The sequence below is a fragment of the Mobula hypostoma genome, chromosome 4, assembly GCF_963921235.1.
Source record: "Mobula hypostoma chromosome 4, sMobHyp1.1, whole genome shotgun sequence".
NCBI classification, from domain to species: Eukaryota; Metazoa; Chordata; class Chondrichthyes; order Myliobatiformes; family Myliobatidae; genus Mobula; species Mobula hypostoma.
This window is the reverse complement of record NC_086100.1, coordinates 97905981-97926653: the sequence shown is the minus strand read 5'-3', so window position 1 is coordinate 97926653 and position 20673 is coordinate 97905981. Positions and strand designations below refer to the sequence as shown.

Genomic DNA, 20673 nt, shown 5'->3' with positions numbered 1-20673 from the left:
CCAATTTGTTCATGCTTGCTTCTGCCCGCAGACATAATTATCCAATCCCTATGTACTTACTTACTTAATTTTTTCATTTTTTATCCCTTTCCCAAATCTTTCCCTTTACTTGTGTTAATTCTCTATTTTCCAAAAGAAAACAAAAAGACATTTAGACTAGGGGTGCTTACGTTAGCAATATTACTGGGTTGATGAGAAGAGCAGTATAAATCATCAGGAGAGTCATCTAAAGTCTGCTCGCATTGGGGTTATATATTCAATCCATTTATTCCAGATTTGATAAAATTTTTCTTTTTGAATTCTCAGGGAGTAAGTCAACTTTTCCATTTTAAATATTTCCAAGATAATTTCGTGCCAATCTTCTAATGTAGGTGGTATTGGATTTAGCCACTTTCTAGTGATTGATTTCTTACTTGCTGCTAAGAGGGCCTGCAGCAACTTTATATCTTCCTTCTGTTCAAGAAACAATACATGCCCCAAATAGAGCGTCTCAAAGTTCAGAGGTATCTGGGACCTAAGTACCTTAACTAATGTTCTATGAATACCTTCCCAATATAGACTTAATTTAGGGCAATCCCAGAAAATATGAAAATGATTTGCCTCCTTGGAGCCGCACCTTCTCCAACACGTCACGTTTGTATCTTTATATTTTTCCTGATATGGGGTCTTGAAGTATCTTATAATGTTTTTCCAACAATGTTCTCTCCAAGTCAAAGAATTAGTCGAGGACCATTGAAAGCTGCAGATTTTCCCCCAAGCCTCCTCTGAAAGTACCAACCCCGCTTCTTTCTCCCACTTCTCTTTAATTTACAGTGTATTTACATTTTTAGCATGGGAGAGTGCATTATATACTCGAGAAACTGATTTACTAGGTATTGAACTGCAAGCCGAATTCAGAATCTTGAAAAATTCTAATTCTACTGTTGATAGGTCTGTATATCTACAACTCTGGTTAACATAGTTTCGTACTTGAAGGTACCTAAAAAAGTCATTATGTTCTAGGCCATGTTTGTCCTGCAGGATTTGGAAACTTTGTAATGCTCTTTTATCTATAAATGAGAGGTAGGTTGTAAGACCTTTCTTTATCCATAGCTCAAATCTTTTATTTTCTCTGTTGGGAAGGAATTCGGTATCATATGCACACCATCTAAAGAGTTTTAACATGTTATTAATTCCACATGAATTAACCACCTTCTGCCATACTTTTAATGTAAGATTTATCCAACTGTTTTTAAATTTTTCCAACTGGGCCATCAATCCTTTGTCAGCTATTGAGGCCTGTAGAGGAAAACTGTCAACTAATCCAAATTCTATTTCCTTCCACCTAGCCTTATATTCCCTATTACACCAATATAACAGAGGGGTTATCTGTGAGGCATAAAAATAATTTCTCAGGCAAGGAAGAACCATACCTCCTCCTTCCTTCCCTAACTGTAAGGTGTTATATCGAATTCTAGGTTTCTTTCCTTGCCAAATGAAGCGGGAAATCCATTTGTCCCATTCCCTGAATTGATTATCATCCACCTCCACCGGTAAAGTACGGAAAAGATACAATAACTGAGGAAGAATATTCATTTTTACAGTATTTATCCTTGAATTTAAACTTAAAAAGGGGATAAGATTCCATCTATGCATATCTGCTTTTATCTCTGAGATTAATGGCCCATAATTTACCTGTGACAGTGTTGAAAGATCCTTCGGCAGGGTTATTCCTAAATATTTTAATGATTTAGCTTCCCACTTAAGATCGTATGTATCCTGCAATTTTTTTGGATGGTGTATAATTTAGGGACATAACCTGCGTTTTCTTTACATTTATTTTATAACCTGATATTTTCCCAAAGTCATCCAACAATGTAAACAATCCTATAAATGATTTTTCTGGTTCACTCAGATAGACCAAAACATCATCTGCGAATAACGCCACTTTCTGTTCAATCCCTGCCACCTTGATACCTTTTACGATTTCGCTCTGTCTTATTAGTTGGGCAAGCGGTTCAATATATAGCGCAAAAAGGAGAGGAGAAATTGGGCATCCCTGTCTAGTGCCTCTCTCTAAGATGAAGGAGTCAGAGAGGTCCCCATTTATCTTAATTCGGGCCGTAGGGCTGTCATATAGAGCCTGAATTACTTTAATAAACTTTTCTTGAAAGCCGAATCTTCCTAACACTCTGTATAGGAATGCCCAACTAACCGAATCAAAAGCTTTCTCAGCATCCAATCCTACTAGCATTGTCTCTGTCTCGTTCTTATTAACCTGTTCTAATATGTGCAGAGTTCTCCTTTTATTGTCCTGTGTTTGTCTTTGTTGAATAAATCCAGTCTGGTCTAAATGGATTAGGCCAGGTAAAAGCTTTTCCAATCTGCGCGCTAATATAGATGTAAATAGTTTGTAATCTAAATTAAGAACACTAATTGGCCGATAATTGCCACATTCGAGTTTATCTTTACCTTCTTTAGGAATAACTGAAATAATCGCTTCTCTCCAGGAAGGTGGAGTTTCTCCTCTCTGCAAGATCCAATTAAAGGTGTTAAGTAGTAATGGGGCTAACTGTGTCTTCAGGGACTTGTACCACTCTGAGGTAAACCCATCAGAACCCGGGGACTTTCCAGCCTTTAACCTAGAGATGGCCACGTTCAGTTCTTTGACAGTTACTGGTTCTAATAAACTTTCATTTTGTAAATCTGTAAGTTTAGGTAGATCTAAAAAATTCAATACACTGTCTATATAGGGCTCATTGGGGGCCCAGGGTTGGGAGTACAGCTCTCGATAACATGTTTCAAAACTCTTTTGAATTTTCCCTATTGTACTCTCCACAAGCTTCGTCTTTGGATTCTTTATTTTATGAATTGTATTGTCTGCTTGTTGTTTTCATAATTTATATGCTAATAATCTAGCTGATTTACCTCCTACTTCATAATTCTTTTGTCTCAGGTAAAGAAAATTTCTTTGAGTTTCCAACGTATAAATATCGTCAATTTCACTTTGCAATTTCCTAATTTCCTGTTTTCGATTTGAATTACTTTTGTTGCTATCTACAACTTGAAGTTGTTTTAATTTTCCTTGAAGGTCTGCTAATTTTTGTGCATTGATTTTTTTCATGTGAGTGGTAATGGAAATAATTTTCCCTCTCAGTGCATTTTCAATGTATCCCATAAGATCACTGGTGATGTTTCTCTCATGTCATTAAGGTCTAGATATTCTTTGATTTCTCCCCTTAATCTCTCCATTACTTTCGGGTTATTGAGTATATGTGAGTTTAGCCTCCATAGTGTTTTCCTCATTTTCCTTTCCAGGATTAGAGACATAGAGACTAGGCTATGATCCGACAGATCAACTGTTGCAATATTACAGTTTTTTATCCTGAGTCTATCTGTATTAAAGATAAAGAAATAGTCTATCCTTGAATAGGCTGAATGAGGGAAAGAGTAATGTGTATAATCTTTAGTAGTAGGGTGTAATTCCCTCCAGACATCTATAATTCCCAACTCCTCCATCAATGAATTCATTTTCCGAGTCAGAGGTTTATTCGGAGTAACTATTCTTGAAGAATCTAATACAGGATTTAATCTAATATTAAAATCTCCTCCACAAATTACTACCCCTTGAGAACTGACCATTAGGTCAAAAATGTGTCTATAAAATGACCATTCACAACCTGGAGAAGCATAAACATTCAGCAATGTTATTTCTGTACCTTCTATTCTTCCTGTGATTTTTACAAACCGTCCTTCTTTGTCTTTAGTCTCTGAAATATGTTCATAATTAAGAGTACTTGATATTAAAGTAGCTACCCCTCTTTTGTGACTCAATTTATATGATGAATAAAATACATGCCTAAAGCCCATTCTTTTTAATTTTCCATGTTCGGATTGACTCATATGTGTTTCCTGGAGGAAAGCTATTTGTGTCCTCTCTTTTTTCAATTTAGACATAATCTTATTTCTTTTAATTGGATTCAAAACCCCATTAACATTATAGGAAATTATTTTTACCAATTCAGTTTGCATTTTTCTCTAGTAGAAAAAAAACTCTCCTTTTCTAACCAAACAGTAAGCAATCCCTTCTCAACAGTAAACCAAGACATATAACCACACCCTAGACATTTTTGAACGTGTAACATTTGAAAATTTTTCCCGACCTCCCACAGTGAGGCCTGAGCACCGACCCGCCTCAGTTCAGAGGGATAACCTCTATCTTCACCCTGTGTTAGAGGGCCCTCAGCAGTTTGAATAATCATAGAGAACTTTCTCCTATTTATGTCTCGACCAAATTGCTATCATTCAAGTTATTCCGCCTCGTTTATTTTCAGTTACCAGTTTTCATTTTATCTTTAAGTCCGATTTACTCTTTTCAGTCATTTCTCTTAATTAATCTGTATTCTCTGTACATTCGCGTCTGAATATTTGCAGCTTTTCCTTGTAGTTTGACACTCTGGTTCGAGTGGAGCGTCCTCGCCACACTGGCTGCCACAACTTCTGCCGAATCCTCTCCAGTAGCGACTCCGGTTGGGTGATAACTTTAATAGGTAGTCCTCGGTCCGCCAGGTCCAACGTTGCCTCATCCACCATAGCGTAAGTTTTTGTCCCTTCGTCATAAAAGACTCTCAGCCGAGCTGGATACAGGGTCTGGAATCTGATGTTGTTTTCCTTCAGGACTCTCCGTGTTTCCATATATTCCTTCCGTCTGGCAAGAATCCCCGGTGCGTAGTCGTGGTCTGAACTGATTTTACAGTTGTTCCACATGAAACCTTTCTTTTGCCATGCCCGTTTAAGCACCTCTTCCTTCGTTCTGTAACTGAGAAATCTGACCAGAATCGATCTGGGCTGGGTGCCTGCCGGAGGCTGTGGTGCCAACGCGCGGTGAGCTCTTTCTATCTGTAGGTCTTTTGCAGCCGGTATATCAAGGTTCTCTCTAAGCAGCTTCTCTATGAAGGGAATCATCAATCCGGGTTTACCTTCGGTTCCTTCGGGAACTCCGTAGATCCTCACATTTTCCCTTCTTGAGCAGCCTCCTTGATCTATTAGTTTCCACTGGAGCTGGTCTTGCAGCTTCAGCATTTCTGCTATCACTTCCTCGGCGTTTTGTAGCTTCTCTTCAATTCCAACAATCCTCGCTTCGGCTTCATCTATCCGCGAGTTAGTTTTTACTATTTCTCCTTTCATATCTTCCAGCTGTTTGCCGCTATCTTGTCGGAACTCGCGAATCTCTCTGAGAATCAAAGACAGAGTCACCGATTCCCCCTCATTATCTCCGTCCTGGCTTGCCGTGGGGGAGCTAGGCCCGTCGCCTTGCTGCGTCTCTTTATGTTTATCAGCCTTCGGAGCGGACTTTTTAATCTTGTTCTTAGACATCATCCTTGCCCCTTTTATTAATATAGTTATGCAATATTAAGTATTTGTTTAAATTCGATTTTGGGGCAGTTTACCTTCTTTTTTGTCGAGAGACCTTTTCCTTACGCCGCCATTCCCTTGATGACCCGGAAGTCCCTCCCAATTTATTCTTAAATGTTAAAAAAGAACCCGCATTTACCACCTCGTTTGGCAGCTCATTCCATACTCCCACCACTCTCTGTGTGAAGAAGCCCCCCCTAATGTTCCCTTTAAACTTTTGCCCCCTCACCCTTAACCCATGTCCTCTGGTTTTTTTCTCCCCTTGCCTCAGTGGAAAAAGCCTGCTTGCATTCACTCTATCTATACCCATCATAATTTTATATACCTCCATCAAATCTCCCCTCATTCTTCTACGCTCCAGGGAATAAAGTCCTAACCTATTCAACCTTTCTCTGTAACTGAGTTTCTCAAGTCCCGGCAACATCCTTGTAAATGTTCTCTGCACTCTTTCAACCTCATTTATATCCTTCCTGTAATTTGGTGACCAAAACTGAACACAATACTCCAGATTCGGCCTCACCAATGCCTTATACAACCTCATCATAACATTCCAGCTCTTATACTCAATACTTTGATTAATAAAGGCCAATGTACCAAAAGCTCTCTTTACGACCCTATCTACCTGTGACGACACTTTTAGGGAACTTTGTATCTGTATTCCCAGATCCCTCTGTTCCACTGCACTCCTCAGTGCCTTACCATTAACCCTGTATGTTCTACCTTGGTTTGTCCTTCCAACGTGCAATACCTCACACTTGTCAGTATTAAACTCCATCTGTCATTTTTCAGCCCATTTTTCCAGTTGGTCCAAGTCCCTCTGCAGGCTCTGAAAACCTTCCTCACTGTCTACTACACCTCCAATCTTTGTATCATCAGCAAACTTGCTGATCCAATTTACCACATTATCATCCAGATCATTGATATAGATGACAAATAACAATGGACCCAGCACTGATCCCTGTGGCACACCACTAGTCACAGGCCTCCACTCAGAGAAGCAATTCTCTACCACCACTCTCTGGCTTCTTCCATCGAGCCAATGTCTAATCCAATTTACCACCTCTCCATGTATACCTAGCGACTGAATTTTCCTAACTAACCTCCCATGAGGGACCTTGTCAAAGGCCTTACTGAAGTCCATGTAGACAATATCCACTGCCTTCCCTTCATCCACTTTCCTGGTAACCTCCTCGAAAAACTCCAGCAGATTAGTCAAACATGACCTACCAGGCACAAAGCCATGTTGACTCTCTCTAATAAGCCCCTGTCTATCCAAATGCTTGTAGATTCTGTCTCTTAGTACTCCCTCCAATAACTTACCTACTACTGATGTTAAACTCACCGGTCTATAATTTCCCGGATTACTTTTCGATCCTTTTTTAAACAGCGGAACAACATGAGCCACTCTCCAATCCTCCGGCACTTCACTCGTAGACAGCGACATTTTAAATATTTCTGCCAGGGCCCCCGCAATTTCAACACTAGTCTCCTTCAAGGTCCGAGGGAACACTCTGTCAGGTCCCGGGGATTTATCCACTTTAATTTTCCTCAAGACAGCAAGCACCTCTCCTTTTCAATCTGTACAGTTTCCATGGTCTCACTACTTGATTCCCTCAATTCCATAGATTTCATGCCAGCTTCCTTAGTAAATACAGACGCAAAAAACCTATTTAAGATCTCCTGCATTTCCTTTGGTTCTGCACAAAGCCGACCACTCTGATCTTCAAGAGGACCAATTTTATCCCTTACAATCCTTTTGCTCTTAATATACTTGTAAAAGCTCTTTGGATTATCCTTCACTTTGACTGCCAAGGCAACCTCATGTCTTCTTTTTGCCCTCCTGATATTTTTCTTAAGTATTTTCTTGCACTTCTTATACTCCTCAAGCACCTGATTTACCCCCTGTTTCCTATACATTTCATACAACTCCCTCCTCTTCTTTATCAGAGTTGCAATATCCCTTGAGAACCAAGGTTCCTTATTCCTATTCAATTTGCCTTTAATCCCGATAGGAACATACAAACTCTGCACTCTCAAAATTTCCCCTTTGAAGGCTTCCCACCTACCAATCACATCTTTGCCAGAGAACAACCTGTCCCAATCCACGCTTTTTAGATCCTTTCTCATTTCTTCAAATTTGGCCTTCTTCCAGTTCAGAACCTCAACCCTAGGACCAGATCTATCCTTGTCCATGATCAAATTGAAACTAATGGTGTTATGATCACTGGAACCAAAGTGCTCCCCTACACAGACTTCTGTCACTTGCCCTAATTCGTTTCCTAACAGGAGATCCAATATTGCATCCCCTCTAGTTGGTCCCTCAATAGACTGATTTAGAAACCTTTCCTGAACACATTTACAAACTCTAAACCATCTAGACCCCTAACAGTATGGGAGTCCCAATCAATGTATGGAAAATTAAAATCCCCTACCACCACAACTTTATGTTTCCTGCAGTTGCCTGCTATCTCTCTGCAGATTTACTCTTCCAAGTCTCGTTGACTATTGGGTGGTCTGTAATACAATCCCACTAATGTGGCCATACCTTTCCTGTTCCTCAGCTCCACCCACAAGGACTCAGTAGACAAGCCCTCTCATCTGTCCTGCCTGAGCACTGCTGTAATATTTTCCATAACAAGCAATGCTACTCCCCCACCTTTCATTCCTCTGCCTCGATCACACCTGAAACATCGGAACCCTGGAATATTAAGCTGCCAGTCCTGCCCCTCCTGTAACCAAGTTTCACTAATTGCTACAACATCATAATTCCACGTGTCAATCCACGCCCTCAACTCATCCGCCTTCCCTGCAATACTCCTAGCATTGAAATATATACACCTCAGAAGATTTTTACCACCACTCACAACCTTTCTATCAGCGGATTTGCTTAAACTTTCAATATCATTTATTTTCACCCCAGCCACACTGTCAGCTCTGGCACTCTGGTTCCCATCCCCCTGCAAATCTAGTTTAAAGCCTCCCCATTAGCACTAACAAACCTCCCTGAAAGGATATTGGTCCCCCTGTGGTTCAAGTGTAACCCGTCTCTCTTGTACAGGTCCCACCTGCCCCAGAAGAGGTCCCAATGATCCTGAAATCTGAAACCCTGCCCCCTACACCAGTTCCTCAGCCACTTGTTCCTCCTCCAGAGCATCCTATTCCTACCCTCACTGGCACCTAGACAGGTAGCAATCCTGAGAATACCACCCTCGAGGTCCTGCTTTTCAACTTCCTACCAAGCTCTCTATACTCACTCTCCAGGACCTCTTCACTCTTCCTTGCTATGTCATTGGTACCGATGTGCACCACGACATCTGGCTGGTCACCCTCCCACTTCAGAATGTCATGCAATCGATCAGAGACATCCTTGACCCTGGCACCTGGGAGGCAACAAACCATCCTGGATTCTCTGTCACGACCACAGAACCTCCTATCTGCACCTCTAACTATCGAGTCCCCTATCACTACCGCTCTCCCCTTTTCCCCCCTCCCCTCTGCACAGCAGAGCCAGACCCAGTGCCAGAGATCTGGCTACTGCAGCTAGTCCCAGGTAAGTCATCCCCCGCAACAGTATCCAATGCGGCATACTTGTTGTTGAGGGGAATGGCCACGGGGAACCCTGCTCTGCCTGCCCTTTCCTCTTCCCTCGCCTGAAAGTGACCCAATTCCCTGTCCTCTGTTCCTTCGGCATAACTACCTTCCTGTAGCTACTATCTATAATCTCCTCATTCTCCCGAATGATCCACAGGTCATCCAGCTTCTGCTCCAGTTCCCTAATGCGGTTTGTCAGGAGCTGCAGCTGGATGCACTTCTTGCAGGTGTCGTTGTCAGGGACACTGGAGGGCTCTCTGACTTCCCACATTCTGCAAGAGGAGCATTCCAACATCCTGCCTGGCATTCTGTCTGCGCTAGACAATCTGAACAAAAAACTTACCAGAACCTACCCTGGCCTCTGCCTGTTCTCGCCGAAGCCTGTTTGAGCCAAAGCCGCCCCACTCTGACTCAGTCCACTCCGACGATGGCCGCTACAATGATGGCCGCTGTATATGGTGGTCTGCTTTTTAAACCTTGGCGCGCTACATCACGCGCCTGCGCAGTGCAGACCCTTCTCCCCGAGCAGTTTTTTTTTTAAAAAATGACTTTTTCGACCCGAATTCTTCCGCTCACTTCTTCAGCTACTTGCTTCGACTGAAACAAGAACCGTTGAAATTTTCCCTTTTTAAACCTTGGCGCGCTACATCACGCGCCTGCGCAGTGCAGACCCTTCTCCCCGAGCAGTTTTTTTTTAAAAAAACGACTTTTTCGACCCGAATTCTTCCGCTCACTTCTTCAGCTACTTGCTTCGACCTAGTCACCTCACCTCACCCTTCCGTTCCTGGCCATCTCCCCTCTCAGTCCTGATGCAGGGTTTTGACCTGAAATATTGACAACCCTCTTCCTCCCACAGAAGGGTCTCTGTCCTCCGCATTCCTCCAGCAGTTTGTTGTTGCATCTTCTACGATCTCTTGTGCCTCCCTCTGAGTTACAACCACCTAATGCTGGAGGTCAGCAGTCCTGTGGGAATATCACTGGCCAGCCAACACCACCTCATTATCTTGCTCCCATTGGAGCTGTTTGGTCTTTCGCCACCATGCAAGTTTGGACCTTTATTACTGGGCTCTGATTTGCTTTAGATTTCAATGCTAATTGAAAATACTAAGATTCAGTGATATAGGAAATACAAGAATAGCAACTGTCGGAGTTTCAACAAAAATCGACACGAGTGTAATTACTTCTAATATACACTATAATTCTCTGAGCAAAAAAATGGCCATGTCATAGTATATATACACATACACATATTTTATCACCGGACAGCCAATGCCCCCAAAACATATAGCACACAACGTAACACATAACATACATGGCGAACTTAACCCTTAACAGTCTGGGTGAATTTTGCCTAATGAAATTAAGGAGTCCTTACACACGCTACCATCCCCCCCCCCCACCCCCAGAATTCACCCTAACAGACAAAGTCAAACGAGCAGGGGCCCACAAAACTCTGCCAAATCTACACGGGCAGGTGCTGGGGAGGAAGAACAGTCAATGTCAGGAGGTCTGGAGGTGGGAGGCTGGCCCCTCTGTGGGGGCTGTGCCACTTCCAGCGGAGAGTCCGAGTCCAAATGGGCAGGCCTGAGATGATCCACAGAAACACTGTACATGATACCACCAAATCCAGCGTAAAAAACTTACCCACGCTTTCAACACGTGGAACAGGCCGTCATAAGCGGCCACAGGGGACCCCGATGTCCATCATAATGCACAAACACATATTTCGCCTCCCGCAGACCCGACAACAGGTGCGACCGCAGCAGGCCATGGTGCGATAGGGGCAGCGGAGTGGAAGTTTTGGCGCTGTCCATAAAAGCTGACCGCTACTGTGAAGCAAACCATGGGAGCGTGGACGATGGGAGAAACTGTCCCGGCACCTGCAAGGGTTGCCCAAAAACAATCTCTGCAGAAGAGGACTGAAGGTCTGCCTTAGAGGCCATCTTCAGGCCAAACATGCCTCACGGCAGTCTGTCCACCCAACAACCGTCACTGAGGCATGCATAGACAGCGTCTTTCATTGAACGGTGGAACAACCTGCACAGACCGTTGTCCTGAGAGTGATAAGCTATGGTCTGGTGCAATTTGACTCCCAGGTCACGGGCAACCACAAACCAAAGCTCTGATGTAAACTGCTTCCCTCAGTCTGGAGACACCGAACCGAACGATCCATGAGCCAACAAACACTCGTGCCACCTCCGTGGCTGAAATGGACGACAGTGGAATTCTCTCCGGCCAACATGTGGGCCTATCAATGATGGTGAGGAGGTGAGTAAACCCACAGGACGGGAGCAACAGACCAACCAAATCCATTTTCACGTGGGCCAAACGCTGCGCAGAGACTCGAAAGGAGCTAGAGGAGCCTTGGCACGTCGATGCACCTTCGCTCACTGACATGCCAAACGAGCACTCGCCCAGTCCCTGACATCCTCCTTAAGCCTGTGCCACACATAATTTTCTGCCACCACTTTCTGTGATGCCCTGCGGCCCAGGTGATAAAGCCCGTGGACCACATTGAAAATGAACCACCGCCAGCTCGCTGGCACAACCGGCCTGGGTCACCCCATCGACACGTCACACAGTAACGAAACGCTGCTGTCACCGAAAGCAAAGTTAACCAATTTCAACCATCCGTCTGCCGAACGCAGCGCCTGCACGCTCGGGTCCAAAACCTGTCTGCCACCATCCGAGCGTAGTCCATGTCCCACTGGACAGCACCAGTGATGGCAGAGGGCAGTGCTCGACGGTGACCGGCCGAGGCTGAGGGGGGGCAGTGCTCGACGGTGACCGGCCGAGGGGGGGCAGTGCTCGACGGTGACCGGCCGAGGCCGAGGGCAGTGCTCGACGGTGACCAACTGAGGCCGAGGGGGGGCAGTGCTCGACGGTGACCGGCCGAGGGGGGGGCAGTGCTCGACGGTGACCAGCCGAGGGGGGGCAGTGCTCGACGGTGACCGGCCGAGGGGGGGCAGTGCTCGACGGTGACCGGCCGAGGCTGAGGGCAGTGCTCGACGGTGACCGGCCGAGGGGGGGCAGTGCTCGACGGTGACTGGCCGAGGCCGAGGGAGGGCAGTGCTCGACGGTGACCGGCCGAGGCCGAGGGCAATGCTCGACGGTGACCGGCCGAGGCTGAGGGGGGGCAGTGCTCGACGGTGACCGGCCGAGGCCGAGGGAGGGCAGTGCTCAACGGTGACCGGTCGAGGCCGAGAGAGGGCAGTGCTCGACGGTGACCGGTTGAGGCTGTGGGCAGTGCTCGACGGTGACCGGCCGAGGCCGAGGGCAGTGCTCGACGGTGTCCGGCTGAGGCTGGGGGGGGCAGTGCTCGACGGTGACCGGCCGAGGCTGAGGGGGGGCAGTGCTCGACGGTGACCGGCCGAGGCCGAGGGCAGTGCTCGACGGTGACCGGCCGAGGCTGAGCGGGGTCAGTGCTCGACGGTGACCGGCCGAGGCGAGGCCAAAGGCAGTGCTCAATGGCCTCAGTTTTATCCAGCAGGGGAACTGCCCCCGCTGCATTGATGTGGTTGCCGAGGAGATTGGCCATGGACAGTCCAAACTGGCACTTCGCTGAGTTGACGATAAGACCATGCTGACTAACGCGCTCGAAAAGTGTTCTTAAATATAGGAGAGTTTGTCCCTAGAAGAACTGGCTACCAAAATGTCATCTAGGTAAACAAACAGGAATGGCAAATCCCTGAGACGCTGTCCATGAGGCGCTGAAAGGGCTGGGCTGCGTTCTTCAGCCTGAATGGCATTCGAAGGAAGTCAAACAAACCAGCGGTTTTAGGAATGCCACTCGAGTGGACAGGGACCTGGTGACAACCGCAAACAAGGTCCACCTTCCAGAAAATAATTTTCCCTGCCAGGCGGGCAGAGAAATCCTGGATGTGCAGGATCGGGTATCAGTCAGGGGTTGTGGCATCGTTGAGGTAGCAGTAATCGCCATAGGATGGCGCCCATTGCTGAAGGAGTTCCTTAAGAGTCTCATACCTGGCGACTTCTGGGGGTGCCGTAGGACGCTTATCACCTGGTCGCCATAGAGCTGTCTCACACTGAGATGACATAGAAAACGTTGTCTCATCTTGCGAACTGGGCCTCTGCCTGAGCAAACCAAATGGCAGCATGTACCTGCCAGAATTCAGGGAGCTTGACAGCAAAGTGTTTGCAGTCATGATTGTAAAATGAGTGAAATCACTCCGGAATTGTCCGGAGGAGCATCGGGGACACCGGTGTAGGAGTGTCGACACAAATCAACATGAGTATAATTACTTCTAACGTACACTTTATTCCCCCAGCAAACAAATGGTGACATCGTGTATATATCAGGAAAAAAAACCCGGCCCAAAATGTAGTAACATACAATGTGACACGTAACATACATGGCGAACTTAACCCTTAACAGTCTGGGTGAATTCTGCCTAATGAAATTAAGGAGTCCCTACACACCATGGAGTTAGATACAGCAATTATGTGCTTGAAGATCAAGCTAACTGAAAGCTTTCTAACTTTCAGTGTCACACACTCAAGCCAACTATCAGCCTTAATGCTCCCTCCAATTGCACACTATATCACTATATACACTCTTTCCCCTCTCAACCTAAACCTATGCCACCCAGTTTTGGACTCCCCTACCCTGGGGTAAAGACGACTCAGCTTATCTATGCCTCTCATAATTTTAAAAACTTCTATGGTTACCCCTCACTCTTCTACGTAAAAGGACTAAAGACCTAGTCTGGGTAGCCTCTCCCTTTAACTCATGCCCTCCAATCCTGGCAACATCCTTGTAAATCTCTCTGCATTCTTTCCAGTTTACCCATGTCTTTTTAATAAGAAGGTAATGAGAACTGTACACAGTATTGCAAGTGATGTTGGAATGGTGCTGTTCCACGGATGAGTGTTCCACAGTCGAGGGAACACACGCCAGTCCTCATAATGCGATCACCAGTGGAAAGGGTGAGCAGTTTCAAGTTCCTGGTGTCAACATCTCCGAAGATCTATCCTGGCCCAACAAATCGAAGCAGTTACAAAGAAGGCATGACAGCAGCTAGACTCACAAATTTTTACAGATGTACCGTGGCAAACATTCTAACTGGTTGCATCACCATCTGGTATGGAGGGGCTACTGCACAGGATCAGGAAAAGATGCAGAAAGTTGTAAACTCAACCAGTTCCAACAGGGGCACCAGACTCCCCTGCATCGAGGACATCTTCAAAAGGCGATGCATCGTCTATTGTCAAGGATCCCCGTCAGCCAGGACATGCCCTCTTCTCATCAAGGAGCCTGAAGCCACACACCCAGAGTTTTAGCAACTGCTTCTTCCCCTCCACCATGAGATTTCCGAAGGGACAATGACACTACCTCACAGTTTCTTTTCCTCTCTTTCTGTACTACTTATTTAATTTAATTTTTATTTATTTCTCATTGCAATATAAGGTTTTTAAAAATTAGGTATTGCAACTACTGCCACAAAACAGCAAATTTCACAACGTGTACCAATGATATTAAACCCGACTCTAATTCTGTACGCAGTATTCCAAGTGTGCCTTCACTACCAACTTGTACTTAAACATTAAGTCCCAATTCCTATACTCAATGCCCTGTCTGATTCATTCACTTATTTAACTATTTAATGAGATACAGTGTGAAGTAGGCCCTTCCAGCCCTTTGAACCGTGCTGCCCAGCAACCCCTGATTAATCCCAAACCTAATCACAGGGCAATTTACAATGACTCACTGTACACCTTTGGACTGTCGGAAGAAACTGGAGCACCAGGAGAAAATCCACACATTCTATGGGAAGGACATACACACTCCTTACAAATGATGCTGAAATTGAACTCAGAATTCCAATATCTGGTTATATAATAACATTGGCTAACCACTAGTTACTGTGGTGTTATGAAGACTAATGCACTAAAAAATCTTTTTCACCGCTCTTTCTACCTGTGACATTGCTTTCAATGCACCTGCACTCCAAGGTCCATCTGTTCTACTACACTTCCTAGTGTCCTACCATTCTTAGTAAAAGTGCTACTCTTTTCCTCCATTTGCAAGAGAATTGAGGCCAAGAGTTTCAATTTACTTACTGTTTGATCGATCATAGATACTGCTTTCCAGAAATGGGTCCCTCTTCTCATTTGTTTTCTTCACCAGTTCAATAGCTTTGCTCAGGTCTTCAATCCATTTTCCCATCTCTGTCCGGGAGCTGCATAAAGGAATGGGAGAAAGGGCTAAAGACAACAGTGACATTTACAGCAGGGTGCGTATGCACAGCTGGGAAATGTAGTTCCACTGAGGCCAATGCGTGTGGCTGGAGTCAGGACTGGGGTCCAGAACACCGGAAGTAGGATTGCAGCTGGAAAGGGGGTGCAGAGTGGAACTGTGCAGAGTGATATTATACTAGTGTGGAACAGGTTAAAAAAAAAGTTAAGTAAAACCGAGTTTGGGTAACATCCAACAGTCTGGAAAACCTGTTAACCCGACAGCAAAATCACAAAGATACCAGGTTATCTGAGTTCCCTTTATTCGATTATTTCTCTACACTTCCCTAATCTCCACCTTACTAAGTTAGGAGTAAGAAGGTATCCCTGTCTCCACCAACCAGATGCTTGGAGCTGTCAGTGGGATGGCTGCATGTCTCCTATCACTTGATAATTCCCACCTTCTACTCATCCCCTCCTGACTGGGGGGGGGGGGGTGTGACTGAGATCAGAACTTGGCACAGAGAATTCTGCCGAATACTTAGCTTACCCACCACTTTCCTTAGTCCTGCATCTAAGGAGAGGGTGAGCGACCAATCAGCTTCACCCACTGAAAAAAAACAGAGGGAGATGGCTGTGTGACAACGGCCTTTCGGCAGAGCTGTTCTGATTGCAAGATGGCGCCAGTGATCATCGGCGACGTTCTGTGGGCTGCAGACAATAGTTCCAAATGTTCTTTTAAGTATACTCTTTCTAATTGCACCCACCACAGTCTGCAGCATGCAACTTCCCTCTCAGCAATGTACATTTGAATGAAGTTAACAATCAACAGATCTCGCGATCATCTGAAGGACTTACTGGACCAGGCAGGTTCAGCACTCTTAAGCGGACAAAGGTTCATCACCATGGCTGGAGGGATGTGGGGGGGTGGACGAGGGGGACTCCAAGCCAGGCTGAAACGTGGAGGGATGAGGCCTCCTCCACCCAGCATCTTGTCAGCAAATATACAGTCGCTGGAGAACAGAACTGAGGACCTGAGAGCAAGATTGCTGTATCAGAGAGAAATGAGAGACTGTTGTATCGCATGTCTGACCAAAACGTGGCTTTCTTCCAGCACAACAGACGCAGCAATCAGACCCAAAGGCTTCTCTATTTGGACTGAACTTCTGATTCAAAAAAGGCAAAAGGAGGAGGTGTGTGTTTCATGAGAAACTCTCGAGGATGCTCCAATGTGGCGGTTTTGTTGAACTCATGTTCCCCCAACTCAGAACACTTAACAGTCAAATACCGTCTGTTCTATTTACCTGTGGAGTTCTCCTCCATGAACCTGATCGTAACTTACATACCACCAGTGGCAACGATAAGCACTTGCAATACTGCATGATAACATCTCCAAACAATCATAGTTGGAGACTTCAGCCAGGTTTCTGGCCAATTACCATCGGCATGTAACCTGCAGCACCAGAGCTTTCAACATGCTAGCCCACTGTTATACTAAGATGAGGAATGTCTTCCGTTCAATGCCCAGACCGCATTTCAGTAAATCCGATCACTTGGCTGTCCTTCTCCTACCTGCATACAGGTAAAGGCTAAAGAACAAAGCTCCAGAGATTAGGACAACAAAGAGGTGGTTGCAGGAAGCAGAGGAGCAGCTATGGGATAACTTCAAGTCAGTGGACTGGGTCGAGTTCAAGGAGTCATCCAGGAATTAATACACCATTGTTGTAACAGACTTTATTAAAACAGTTGTAGATGAGTGTGTCCCCACAAAATCATTCAGCGTCTTCCCCAGTCAGAAGCCCTGGATGAATCATGAGATTCAAAATCTGCTGAAAGCCAGATCAGAGGCATAAGAAAGCTACACGAGGTCTCGGTACAATATCCAGAAAACCATCTGACGGGCGAAGTGGCAATTCCGAACCAAACATGAATCAACGAAGAATGTGCAACAGGGCTTAAATATTATCACCTGTTATAAAGTTAAATCAAGCGTCATAGGAGACAACAGATCTTCACTTCCAGATGAGGTCAATGCCTTCTATGCTCGCTTTGACCATCAAAACACGGAGAAACCATCACAAAATCCCCCGATGATCCATAATTTCAGTCTCTGAAACTGAAGTGCAAGCAGCCTTCAGGAGGGTGAACCCATGGAAAGCATCCGGCCTAAACGTGGTACCTGGCCAAGTACTAAAGACCTGTGCTGATCCACTGGCTGGTGTGTCACTGAGATCTATAACCTCTCCCTTCGACAGCCTGAGCTACACACCTGCGTTAAGGAGGCTTCAATTATACCAGTGCCCAAGAACAGCATGGTGACCTTCCTCAATGACTATCATCCAGTAGCACTTACATTCACAGTCATGAAATGCTTTGAGAGGCTGGAGATGAAACATATCAACTCCTGCCTGAGAAGCAACTTGTATCCACTCCAATTTGACTACCGGAGCAACAGGTCCACAGCAGGTCCCATCTCATTGGCTTGTCACTCAGCCTGGAACATCTGGACAGCAAAGATGCATACATCAGGATGCTCTTTAATGACTACAGCTTGGCATTCAATACTATCATCCTCTCAAAACTAATCAATAAGCGTCAAGACTTGGCTTCAATACCTCCTTGTACAATTGAATCCTGAATTTTCTCACTTGCAGACCCCAGTCAATTTGGATTAGCAACAACATCTCTTCCATGATCTCCATCAGCAGCGGTGCACCACAATCTGTGTGCTTAGCCCCCTGCTCTGCTTGCTTTACACTTATGACCGTGGGGCCAAGCACAGCTCCAATGCCATATTCAGATTTGCTGATGACACCACTCTTGTGGCCAAGTCAAAGGTGGTGACAATTCAGTAGGTAGGAGGGAAATTGAAAATCTGTCTGAGTGGTGCCACAACAACAACCCCTCACTCAACGTCAGCAAGACCAAGGAGCGGATTAATAACTTCAGGAGTAGGAAACCAGAGATCCATGAGCCAGTTCTCATCCGGAGGATCAGAGGTGGAGAGGGGCAGCAACTTTAAATTCCTGAGTGTTATTATTTCAGAGGACCTGTCCTGGGCCCAGCACGTAAGTGCAATTACGAAAAAAGCACGCTGGTGTCTCTACTTCCTTAGTTTGTAACGATTCAGCCTGATTTCTAAAACTTTGACAAATGACTCTAGATGTGTGGTGGAGAGTATTTTGACTGGCTGCATCACAGCCTGGTATGGAAACACCAATGCCCATGAGTGGAAAAGCCTACAAGTAATGAATACAGCCCAGGTATAGCTGTCCCCACCACCGAGTACATCTACATGAAGCTTTGTCCAAGAAAAGCAGCATTCATTACCAGGGACCCCCACCACCCAGGACATGCTCTCTTCTCACTGCTGGTACAGGGGTCTCAGGACTCACACTACCAGGTTCAGGAACAGTTATTACCCCTCAACCACTAGGCTCTTGAACCAAAGGGAATAACTTCTTCACTTGCCCCATCATTGAAATGTTCTCACAACCTATGGACTCACTTTCAAGGATTCGTCATCTCATGTTTGTGATATTTATCGACTATTTATTTATTTAATCTATCTATCTATTTATTATTTCTTTTTGTATTTGCAGAGTTTGTTGTCTTTTACACTCCGGTTGACCGCCCAAGTTGGGTGATCTTTCATTGATTCTGTTATGGTTATTATTCAACCGATTTATTGAGTATGCCCACAAGAAAATGAATCTCAGTGTTGTACATGGTGACATGTATGTACAACACTTTGATAATAAATTCACTTTGAGCTTTGAACTTTCCTGTAGTAGAGTGACCAGACCTGCACACAATACTCCAAATATATTGATTAAAGAAACATATCTGAACATTTTTCCCCTTCGTAAATCCATGCTGACTCAGACCTATCCTGCCATTTCTTGAGGAAACCCTGTATTAACACTAATGTCTTGGAGCCTGAAAGAATGACAACTGACACCCAACGTCCGCAAGACCAAAGAGCTGATTGTGAACTTCAGAAAGGATAAGATGAGTGAACACAAACCAATCCTCAGAAGGATCAGAAGTGGAGAGAGCAAGCAATTTCAAGTTCCTGGGTGTCAGTATCTGAGGACCTAACCTGGACAAAACATATCGATGCAGCTATAAAGAAAGCAAGACAGTGGCTTTATTTCATTAGGAGTTTGAGAAGATTTGGTTTGCCAACTAAAACACTCAAAAGCTTCTACAAATGTACTATGGAAACCATTCAGACTGGCTGCATCACCATCCGGTATGGGGAGTGGGGGACTACTGCACAAGAAACTGGTATAATTTGTCAACTCCCATCATGGGGACTAGTCTCCATAATATCCAAGACATCTTCAAGGAGCAGTGCCTCAGAAAGGCGTAGTCTGTCATTAAGGACCTCCATCACCCAGGACATGCCCTCTTCACTTTGTTACCATTGGGAAGCAGGTACAGAAGCCTGAAGGCATACACTCAGCAATTTGGGAACAACTTTTTCTCCTCTACCATTGAACCCATGAACACTGCAATCAAGGTTAGTAATGAGAAACATACCTTGCTGCTACAACAGTAGTCTTCTGTGCAGAGTATATGGTGAAACAATGTGGGACAGCCCATTCATTCTCACTTTCCTCAATCTACAAAGACAACAAGCAATGATAAAGATAGATAAGCTGCACAATGTATCTATAATCACATTTGAAACTCCTTGGATGTGCTCAAACAGTTCCACCTCCAGTTCTGAAGTCATGAGGTCATCAAAAAAAATTGAGAAGTAGGTTAAAACTATAAAAGACTTACACAAGTCAAAAGAGGAATAATCAATTAGTTTACAAAAAGAGTAAAAATGGAAAATTACAGTGACAGGTGTCAAGAAGCTTCTCAACTATAACAGAAGAGAGATATCTAATTATTGTTGGCCCTTTGGAAACAAATGTGTGTGATGCTTGAACTAAAAATAATGTGAAATGTGTACTAAAGGAGAGGGAGAGAAGGGGGAGAGGGGGGAATGGGGAGGGGGGTGAGGAGGGCGAGGATGAGGGTGAGGCCATGAGGTGGGGGAGAGAGGATACACCTCCTATGCTCCTACATAGGAGTTTCCACCATGCGTCCTGTCTGGCCGATATACCCTGCTCTGCACTTACAGGGAATCCTGTAAAAACCAGCCGAGTCCCAGGTCATTTTTGACCTACACAAGCTGCAATTTGAGCCTACCAGCATCAAGGAGCACAGAAGGTGTATCCGTTTGGGTTACCCGGAGAAATCGACGGTTACAGAACACTGCATTCACAATGGCTATAGGATTGACTTCAACGCCACTAAACTACTGTGCAGCACCAATGGCTTTTGGGACCACCTGGTAAAGGAAGCCATTGAAATAAAACTAAAGGAAATGAATTTTAACAAAGACGAATGTGAATTTCCAGCAATGTAACGGTTTACATATGAAGAGCATTTGATGGCTGTGAGTCTATACTCACTGGAGTTCAGAGGAATGAAGGG

General features: G+C 45.0%; 1 protein-coding gene across 2 annotated transcripts in view; it reads right to left on the bottom strand.

The window, feature by feature from the left end:
* The window catches only part of farp2 (FERM, RhoGEF and pleckstrin domain protein 2), a 222700-nt gene that overhangs the window by 42987 nt on the left and 159040 nt on the right, over positions 1–20673 (bottom strand). For both annotated transcript variants that reach the window (XM_063046243.1, XM_063046244.1), the window contains 2 exons: positions 19726–19808; positions 15067–15185 (listed from right to left, as the gene is read on the bottom strand). In XM_063046243.1, the coding sequence (XP_062902313.1) occupies positions 15067–15185; positions 19726–19808 (202 nt within the window). The remainder of the gene's footprint in view (positions 1–15066; positions 15186–19725; positions 19809–20673) is intronic.